The following is an 11,194-nucleotide window of genomic DNA, read 5'->3' as shown; positions in this document are numbered from 1 at the left end:
AAACATCCTAGGAGTAACTGAAACTTCTATACTAAATTATGAAGCGAGCTGTATCTTGATTTCAACAGACGGACGTACAGACCTGATATATATATTTATAGGGTCTCCGATGAATATTTCGATTTGTTACAAAGGGAATGACAATTTTAATTGTACCCTCCATAACTCCATAACTGTACCCTCCATATGGTGGAGGGTATAAGAAAATCTGCACAGTGGGCTTGGATGCAATTTTGGCGAATAATTATTAAAAATAAGTTTTTAACAATGATTGACTCTTTCGATTTTACTGAAATTTTATTGTTTTAAACTGCTATTAATTACAAACATTTTAAATTCTATTTGGTAGTTTGAATCGAATGATTACTATTAGTTCTTTTTTTTAATTTGTCTATACACATATTCCTTTATACCTTACAAAAAAAAAAAAAAAAAAAAAAAAAAAAAAAAACAAAATAAAAAATTACATTTATTAAAATATGTTTTGTTATTTCATTTAGGAATTTATTCTGAAAAACTTTGAAACCTCTTAATTTTTCCAGTGCAGATTTTTTGAAGGGCTTTTTTGGTCGGTGTTTTGTTATGACAATAAAACGAATTTTATTTCATATTGTGCTCAATTTTTTGATTTTGAGAATGGTTTTGTAATTATTGCACCAGCATCAGTGGCATTACTGAATGAAGTTTTTGTGCCCGCGATAGGTTTAGCCTGAGAGAAGTCTCCCATATCTCAAATTCAAATTCCCTTTCGTATTTGAATATTAAATATATTAAATATTTCTGAACAAAATATCACTTTAGTATTTGTTCGGCTCGGCGCACTCATATATTTCCCGTGCTGTAGTTATTTGATGATCATCAATTTAGTTAATTTATTGTCCGGCTGTTACAATAATTACTAACCCATTTTCGAAATAGAAAAATTAAGCAGGTCGTTAGATGCTTAAGATGAATTCCAAAACAAAACACGCTCAATGGCTTTATATGTTGTGAGAATAGTCTCGTTGTGCTACCAGTGCTCTGAAAATTTTGTTCCGTTTCCGTTGTTCACTAAAAACAGTCTGTAACTTTCGCAAATTCGTTGCAAATGACCACATATTCTCTAGTCCGATAGGTACAATAAATACGAACATAAAATTCTCCAGTTTATAAAGAAAAACAAAAAATTGCAATATTGTCAAAGGTGCATTAAATGCTCTGAAATATCGCGATTTGATAACAAATTGGTCCAGGAAGGCTTGATATTGATTTTAAATTATATTAAAACTATTAATATGTTATTACGAAAAGCGTATATGTCAATACAACAAATAAAATTAAATTATGCATTACTGCATTACTGCAGATGCTGTAATACACTCTTAAAATATCTTCAACGGGGTTTTGAGTACATAAGGAACAAGCCAACATACATTTTTACGTACATATATTAAAATATTTATTTCTTTATATAAAACAATAACTAATTAAGATTCCTTAAACTAACTAATTAACTACTATTTACATTGATTTGTGCCATCTTCCAAAATTTCTTTTACTTTTGTCGAAGTTATGTATCTTTTATAATTATTACCCTCAACAATGGTCAGGAAATGTTCTTTTATATAGGTCGGGAGCAATCTGAAAGAAAACAAAAATCCAATAATTAAAATTCTTTCAATCAGATGTTCCATCTTCAATTAACAACAACTTACTCTAATAGTTTATACATATATTTTATGGAACGGGGTATGACGACTTCATAGTCACCCGCCAACATTGCCTTAACAATACGCCGGGCAACACTACTTCCTGAAGCTCCCTTAATACCACTGATATCAATTAGCTTTTCTACATGTTTGTTTGTATTCAAAAATGTTGGCATTGCTGTTGTTACTGTAACATTATGTCCAAGTAATCTCAATTGCGAACGTAACATCCAGGTTAAATGTCGCACAGCGGCTTTAGTGGCTGAATAAACAGTCATTGATGGGAAAGACAGGAGGGCCGAGGCTGATGATATATTCACAATATGGCCACGATTTAATTCTTTCATTTTTGGTAGAAATGTTGCAGTGGTCTAGAACAAAGATTTGTAAAAAAACAAATTTTAATTTGGAACATGTAGTTTGAAATTGCCATTGTTGTGTAAACTTACATAACATACAGCACTGATATTAACATTAATCATACGTTTGACTTCTTCCAGCGGTGGGTTTTCCGCTTTCGAAAAAAATAATACTGCTGCATTATTAACTAATATTGTTGTATCGCCCAAATCGGTGGTGACTTTGTCTCTCAGTTCAATGATTTGTTCGTAATCGGACACATCAACCTGAAACAATAAGTGGAAGAAATTAATGTTAGTTGAGACCTTTGTTCTTCCTATGACTATAGATCAGCGACAACCATATAAATTCAATCAAAATGAAAGCATATGTGAATGTATGAGTGAAATAAGCAACAACCAAATGATGTTTTTTGTTTGTTTTTGTTCACGCACAGTGTATGTGAGGGAAAAAGCAAATGCAAAGACAACTCAGTGGGATCTGAGTATACTGCCTTTGCGAAGAAGAGCATCCCTGCTATAGATACAAATACCCAGCAAAAATACTCATTAGTCACGACTTTTAGTATCTACTTATTTAACTATTTATTTAATTGACCAAGAAATAACTACCTATTTCGAGCGACATGCTCTTGTTATGAGTTAGTAGGGGGTTTTGTAATGAGTATTTTTGCTGGGTAAGTACATTTTGACTCGTTATAATGCAAAAACAGAGCCATTTTAGCCAAACATTACCGCCGACCATGTGATACCCTCCACTATTATGTCATTAACTACGAACGGAACTAGAAATGTTTCCGGCATAGGAAACAAACAGTGTTACCAGATGCCACATTACATTTCCATTGAAAATTTTGATATTTTTGTATAGGCCCACGTCTTCATATAGCCCCCATAGAACGGTACTTCCCAATTTGCGGTATTTTGAAGGTTTTGGCCTCAATATTCCTCCGAAATGGCTGAAATTTGGTATTTAGTCTTTATTTAGAGTGTTAATCTTTTCATATGAAATGTGTTGGCATAGCCCCCATAGAACGGTACCTCCCACAATATGGCCACAATAATACATCGAAATGGCTGAAATTTGGAATTTGGTATTTAGTCTTCATTGGGGTATTTAACTTTCATCTCTAAATTTGTCGGTATAGTCACACCTTCATATAGCCCCCATAGATCGGAACATCCCAATTTTCGGTATTTTGAAAGTCAGCCACATTGTCTTCTTCATAAACGAAATCAAACTAATTGTTCAGTTTCCCTTCAAAACAACTTGTGGTGGAGAGTATAACAAGTTCGGCCGGGCCGAACTTAACGCCGCACAACGGTTCAGGAATCGATTTTCCTGGCCAAAAATCAAAATTTGGTTTTGTCAAAGATATTAAATTTCTATATGAGATTCGATAGTAAACATATTGAAACTAAGGAAACCAAAAAAATTAGGCCCAAATATTGGTAGGTGTGGGCGTGGCGTGCCCCTAAAGACGAGCATTTCCCCATTTTAGGGAAATACGTCATTTTTGCAAATTTCTGGAGAAAGACGAAGCTATTTCTCGGAAACTATAACAGATATTGTGTTCATTGTTTTTTTGTAAGGTAGGTAAGATTGTTGCCTTAAGAAATCGTTTTAGTAAATTACCGTAGCGTTTACACAACATGATCTATTTTATTCTATTTTTCCTCGGGTACTAAATTTTATGAAATTCCAAATTTAGTGGACTAGAACTTTAGTGGAACAAGATGGAACAAAGTTCTGTTTTCACAGAAAGATGCCCGAAAGTCTCCTCTTCCAGCCCATATATACTTTTGTACCCGTCCCGTTCCGTCCGTTTAACACTTTTTTCAATTTATTGCAATTACATGGGTAAAAATTTGTGTTTTTCTATGCTGTTTCCATATGAATTACAGTTTTTTTGACACAAATTACAACTTTTTTGAGTATATGAGTTTTTATACGATTTATATAAGTTTTATTAAAACCCAAGGAGATTTTTTTTTAGTTTTTGAAAAAATTTAAATTTTTTTGTAAATTTTTTTTTTACAAATTTTTGAAAAAAAAATTTTCGAAATTTTTTCGATTTTTTTTTAGTTTTTTTGGTAATTATTTTGTTTATTTTTTGGTGTTTTACCAACTTTAATACATAGGAAGATATAAAAACCACAAAAACACTCATATTTTGATGAACAAGTAAAAAAGTATCAGGTAAAAAACTTTTACCATCGTAATTGAGGCAGCGAATGCAAGTTGCTTCAACAAAAATCAAAGTGATTCGATATCAGGTCTTAAAGTGAACTTATCCGAAATTTTGTGTAGGGGGTACCGGATGGAGTAGACAAATATAGTCCATATTTGAACCTGATCTATATCTGGTAGATATATTAGGATGTGTAAAGTATGGACCAATTGAACACTACCTTCAAGAGTTACCGTACGAACAATTTTTCCGAACATTTTTGAACTTTTGTGGGGGAGGTACCTGAAGGAGTAGATCGATATGGCTTATCTTCGAACTTAAACTATGTTTGGACAAAATATTACTAAGGCCAAATTTTGGACCGAATCGGCAGATCCGTTCTAGAGTTATCTTGCGCTCCAACCACCTCACATGGTGTCATAGGGGTTTTTTGTAACTTTCAGGCTATTTTCTCAGGAAGTATGGACTTGCCCCTGATGAAACTTGTACAGTCGTATGGAGGGCAGTGAATACTAGTTGCTAAAACAAAAATCAAAGCGATTCGAGAGATGGTCCTAAACTGGACTTTTCCGAAATTTTGTGTGGGAAGTACCCGAAGGAGTGGACCTATTGAGACATTATTGAAACTTCATATAACTCTGGTAGAAAGTTTACGCTGTACAAAGTATGGACCAAATCGGTCACTCCCTTCAAGAGTTATCGTGCGCACAAACTTTCCGAACATTTTCGTACTTTTGTGGGGGAGGTACCGGAAGGAGTGGACTGATGTAGCTCATCTTCGAACTTAAACTAAGTTTGGGCAAAATATTACGAAAGCCAAAATTTGAACCGAATCGGCTTATCCGTTCGAGAGTTATCGTGCGCTCCAGCCAGCAGGACAGACAGACAGACAGACAGACGGACGGACATGGCTAGATCGACTCCAAATTGTCTGAAACACATTTCGTCCAAACATACTTGGGGTCTAAAACCATTATTTCGATGAGGCACATTTTCATCGTATCAAAGTGTATATACCCTCCTTAGCCTAAAGGCTGAGGGTATAAAAATAGTTTAAAAACTCAAAAGTTTAACTTTGACCTTGAATTTCTCTGCAACTACCGGACCGAACTTGACTGCTTATAATTCGCCTGAAAGCTGATTGTGTTATCTATCTAACAAAAAAAGAATTATGAATATATCTCTATCCGTTCACAAGTTATAGAATTTTGACCAGGAAAAAACGATTCTGAACCACTGTGCGCCGTTCTTATTTGTTTAGCTTAAACGTTCTCAGTTTTTTCCGTTTGACGTACGAGCACGTGTTGAGTTGTTTCCCAGCAAAATGTTCGATGCCAAGGATGCTATTGAATCACGGGTGCAAGTGATCTGGCATGTCATCTTTTTAGCATTTTCACTCATGAATTTTATATGGGCGTGACTACCATAAGATGATATTCATTTTCGGATCTGAAGATGACATTCATTGTCGGATCCTAAGCATGTCATTTTAACCAATGATTTGACATGTCATTTTCACCAACCCTTTGGCATGACATTTTCATGTCTTGTTTGGAAAATTCTGTATTGAAATATGAGCTTTGTTCCCGTATTTTTTAATAGTAAAACTCGTAAAAGAGCGAAAGAGAGAAAAATTGGTGTCACACAAAAGTTTTTTCAAAAAGTTCGGGAACGCAAAAATGGAAAAAACATCAAAAAAGCTGGAACAAATGTCAAAGTCGGCGTACCAGCCAATCAGACGCCGGTATCCATGTTACTATTTTTTACACGCTCAAATTCTTCGAGTAAAAAGTTTTTAAAGAGAGCGTCATTCAGCGCCATTTTTGTTTAAAGAGAAGTGAACATTTTACAACTTTTTTGTGTACGGGAACGGGTTTTCGGGTAAAATGTGTAAAAGTCGTAAAAATTGTAAAAACTTTTTAGTTCTGGAACAAAGCTATGATTTTCATGACAAACCAAACTCTTTATTAATTCAAACTAATTCATGAAATAACTAGAACTAATTTATCAGCATAAAGTTTACACCCAAAATTTCAATTTAATCACCGCCGCTGCACCGCAACAGTGTTTACTTCGTCCACACTCAGCCACTGATTTTGTTTCATCTTACAAAAGCTTTTCTATTATTTTCTTATCACCAGTTCAGCTTTCGACATGGACTCCAACAGCACTCCTTTCAGAATTTTCTAGTTCATGAACCTACATTTAATTTGTAATTTTGTAATTTTATAACAAAAATTTTGGAAATGTATACTCTTTTGTTTTGATGTTGCTACTTGTAGGGATGTACAAATCGACTTGTTTGTTGTGATCTGTACAAATGATTCAAATGCTAATGAAAAGATCGGATCTTTCACGACTTCCTTTGCATTGCTTCAAATGCTAATGAAAAAGTAGGATCTTTCACGACTTCGTTTAAATCAATGCAAAATATGCCATGAAATCACGTCATCGCATAGAACCCCTTCCTTCAAATTTTGCTGGGTTGCAGTGACTTGAAAAAATCAGTTTTCCATAAAATGGAATTAACTCGTGAATATTTCGACGGGGATAATCACGATAAGAGTACATCGATCAAATCTTTGAATGTCGATAATGGACCATCCTATAACACAATGGAAAATGGTTTAATAAATAAACCAGTAGGAAAAGACCAAAGTCGGGCGGGGCCGACTATGTAATACCCTACACCAGTCGAAATATGTAAAAATGGAATAATTAGTATACATCCCAATACGCAAATTGGAGCCATATTTGGGGAAAATCGTTAAAATACCTAAAATCGGGAGGCACCGTTATATGGGGGCTACAAAAAAAAAAACCTATCTTAACAATTTTAAGTGGCGAAAATTCGTGGCCACTGGGAACCACATATGTAAAATTTCAGCTAGTTCAAGCAAAAAATGTGGCTAAGATCCCTAAAATACCTTAAATCGGGAGGTATCCTTATATGGGGACTATACCGAACCGTAGACCTATCTTGACAATTTTTAGTGGAGCAATTTCGCGGCCATTGAGAACCTCAAATGTAAAATTTCAGCTAGTTTGGGCAAAAAATGTGGCTAAGATCCATAAAATACCTTAAATCGGGAGGTATCGTTATATGGGGACTATACCGAACCGTGGACCTATCTTGACAATTTTTAGTGGAGCAATGTCAAATGTAAAATTTCAGCTGGTTTGGGCAACAAATGCGGCTAAGATCCTTAAAATACCTTAAATCGGGAGGTACCGTTATATGGGGGCTATACCAAAACTTGGACCGATATAGCCCATCTTCGAACTTGATCTTCCGACGTCTAAAAAAATGGTATTCCCCAATTTTCAGCGAAATCGGTCAACAAATTCGACCTGTATGTTGCGAACGGACGGACGGACGGACATGCATAAATCGACTCAGAAAGTGATTCTATGTATATCCCTAGAAGGAACTATGGGTCTATCTCGCTTCCTTTTGTATGTTACATACAAATGCACTAACACATAATACCCCTTACCACATAGTGGTGTAGGGTATAAAAATATAGACATCGATGAAATAAGATCGCGCTGCTTCAAAATACGTTTATAAGATAAATACTTCAAAATTATTTCCCATTTAAAGGAACCCACAATTTATTTTAGTGTCTTTCATATGTTCCGCAAGATGACAGCATGTATTTAGGAAGTGATTACAATAATTTGAAAAAAATATATTTTTTCTTACAAACACTTTATAAATTTGCTCAAAATACTTTTTGTTTCTGCTATAATATACAAACCGGTAAAAAGATTTGTATAGTGTTGGCTTAATTTGAATCTTCGCGATGTGTGAATTACGTACATATGTATTTTTTAAATATTTTTAAAATGCAAACATTTTGCAAACTACCAATTTTTTGAAATCTTTCTTATTTTCAGCGAAAATGTGCACTTTTCACTGAAGTTATGGGTGACGTAGGGGATGAAAAATACTAAGGAACGGTCCTGATATGGCAAAGCCCAGGATTTATCTTGGTCCCTCTTTCGTCTAAAGTGGGCACTGACCACCCCTTGATGTCACTTGGGGAGCTGCCTTTAACACCTGTTAATGGTAGCGAGCTAACATGTGCCGCGCGATCATAAAGACGTCTCATAAAGACGTTAAAAACTTCTGTCGGGCGTCTCGTTAGAGGGTTACTAGAAAAAGCAGCCTACTATGAAAAAACAAAAGAAAAACAAACCCCTCTAAAGTTGACGAACCCCGCAAACGTTTTAAGGACCATGATCTGCGAATCTACACCTGGAATATTCGCACACTTTATAGAGAAGGTGCAATATACGCATTTGCAGATATATATTATAGCTGTCAGGACACAAAACATGAATTTGGTTGCGGATTTGTAGTTGGTCGGAGGTTAAAACATCTGGTCTCCAGCTTCACCCCAGTGAATGAAAGACTCGCTACAATTCGATTAAAAGCAAAATTCTTCATTATCAGCTTTATTTGCGTTCATGCCCCCACTGAAGACAAGGACGAACAGGCCAAAAATATATTTTATGAGCGCTTAGAGGAAATTTATTACCGTTGTCCTGCCCATGACATTAAAATTATTCTAGGTGATTTTAATGCCAAAATTGGATTCAGTCTCAACAATGAAACATCTGACAATGGTATGAGGCTGATAGACTTTGCAGCTGCAAAAAACATGGTATTTAGTAGTACCAGATTTAAGCATCTCGATATTCATAAGGGCACCTGGCTGTCTCCAGATCAAAGAACAAGTAATCAAATTGATCATGTTGTGATAGATGGGAGACATTCATCGAGCGAATTGGATGTACGATCGTTCCCAGGAGCAAACATAGATTCGGACCACTACCTTATTGCAGCAAAGGTACGTACCCGTCTAAACATTGCAAATAAAGCACGAACAGATACAACGCGGAAGTTGGACATCGGTGGGCTGCAAACACAGCAGATAGCCACAGCATATTCCACTCAACTAGCCCAATTGCTTAATGAAAGCACTCCTCGTCCCGATAACAAATCACCACAATGGCAAAATATTGCCCACTCCATGCAAACAGCGCCAAAATCTATACATGGATACCAGAGACATCCACCAAGGAATCCATGGTATGACCAAGAGCGTCGTGCTGCTACCGAAGAGAAAAATGCTGCATATAGGGCTACTCTACAATCAGTAGCAACGCGTAGCGCACGAAAGAGGCATCGGGAGAAAAGAAGAGAAACGTAATTTCCGCAGGAAAAAGAGAGAAATGGAAAGGCGGGAGTGTGAAAAAATCGAGATATACAGGAGCCAGAATGAAGTCCGAAAGTTTTACCAAAGAGTGAAACATCAAACTGATGACTTTGGTACAGGCACATCCTCCTGTAGAGACCAGCAAGGTAATTTGGTAACTGATACATATAGTGTGCTCAGGATATGGAAAGAACATTTTTCCAAACTGTTGGTAGCCGATAGTAGCGAAGACGGCAAAGATACCACAGATCCATTCCCAGAAGTTGGTATTAAATGTATGCCGCCCGGCCAAGATGAGGTAAAGACAGCACTAAACTAAGAATAATAAGGCAGCAGGAGACGATGGCTTACCAGCCGAGCTGTTAAAAACCGGAGGCGACATGCTGATAAGTCGTATACATCATCTAGTTAGCACTATCTGGCAGGAAGAACGAGTACCCGATGATTGGAACCTGAGCATCTTGTGCCCTGTTCACAAGAAAGGAGATAAGGCCAGCGTACGTAAAATACAAAACGAATACAAAAACGAAACATAACCCACGTTGACCGAACTCACTGTTTTGTTTCGTTTTGTTTACATACGTGAGTGCGAACAAAACGAATAGCGAAAAGTTCTCAATTCCACAACAACAGATAGAAAACGAAAAAGGTCAAAACACATGAATGATTCAATGAATGATTTACCTTGAAAAAAAAACAACACTCCGCATATCGCGAGCAAGAAAAACGAGCTTCTCTCTCCACTCACTAATGATGATGTTAGCTGATAGGGTTGTTATGCAATCAAATGTGTGTGTGTGTCTGAGTGTGGCATTGATCATTTCGCACAGCAAATGTTTGCCAAAAATTCTTTTTGTTTCGGTGGTGAATGAAACAACTCGGCAAAGCATAGCCGAAGTACATTTCAGTAATCGTACGGTTTTCGTATTTTCGCATCGACAAGTTAGTGGTTTTGTTTTGTTTTGAGAGCGAAACGATTCAGAGAAACTGAGAAGTTTGTGACTTTGTGTAATTGTTACGGGAATCGTTTTGTTTGTTTGCGTTCATTAGATAAGACTGTATGCTCTAACTATAGGGGCAAAGTCTTCTCCCTATTCCCTACAAGATATTGTCGGGGATATTATGCGAACGACTAAAGCCTATGGTGAATGAAATAATTGGACCATACCAATGCGCCTTTAGACCTTGCAAATCCTCCAATAACCGGATATTTACTCTGCAGCAAATCCTAGAGAAGACCCAAGAGATGCATATCGACACATACCACCTTTTTGTCGATTATAAAGCAGCCTTCCCCCTACGTTCAAAGGTATTCCAAGCCGTGTCTGAATTTGGTATCCCTGCGAAGAATGATACTCGGTCGTCAGTTAAAATAGAAAAGAACCGCTCCGAAGAGTTTAGTACCAAAAGAGGTTTCAAAAAAGGAGACGGCCTCTCGTCTGACTTATTCAACATTCTGCTGGAAAAGATTATACGAGACGCAAAGATCAATAGAAGTGGCACAATATATACAAACAGCCATATGTTATTTGCTTATGACACTGACATCATGGGTCGATCGGTAAAAGAAGTAACAGATACCTTTGCAAAAGTCGAAAGGGAATCTGCTAAAGTGGGTCTGACGGTAAACGGCGAGAAGACCAAGTTGATGGTGTCGACGCGCAATGCGTCCATAGAGCTAGGACATCCAGTGGAAGTTGTTGGTCTACCTCGGCACTGCCGTTAACACA

The 11,194-nt window shown here is 36.5% G+C and overlaps 1 protein-coding gene across 1 annotated transcript in view; it reads right to left on the bottom strand.

Moving 5' to 3' along the window:
* Positions 1-1,427: 1,427 nt before the first annotated feature.
* LOC141386665 (uncharacterized oxidoreductase SSP0419-like) overlaps positions 1,428-11,194 on the bottom strand; it is a 29,586-nt gene continuing 19,819 nt past the window's right edge. Inside the window, exons 5-7 of the mRNA XM_073955581.1 lie at positions 2,138-2,314; positions 1,695-2,059; positions 1,428-1,620 (exon numbers count right to left, since the gene is read on the bottom strand). Coding sequence (XP_073811682.1) covers positions 1,497-1,620; positions 1,695-2,059; positions 2,138-2,314 — 666 coding nt within the window. The 3' untranslated portion in view covers positions 1,428-1,496. The remainder of the gene's footprint in view (positions 1,621-1,694; positions 2,060-2,137; positions 2,315-11,194) is intronic.

Source organism: Musca autumnalis, unplaced genomic scaffold (genome assembly GCF_047663935.1).
Source record: "Musca autumnalis isolate F117 unplaced genomic scaffold, ASM4766393v1 scaffold_5, whole genome shotgun sequence".
Classification (NCBI taxonomy): Eukaryota; Metazoa; Arthropoda; class Insecta; order Diptera; family Muscidae; genus Musca; species Musca autumnalis.
The sequence above is the reverse complement of the archived record's forward strand: the minus strand, read 5'-3'. Positions and strand labels throughout refer to the sequence as shown.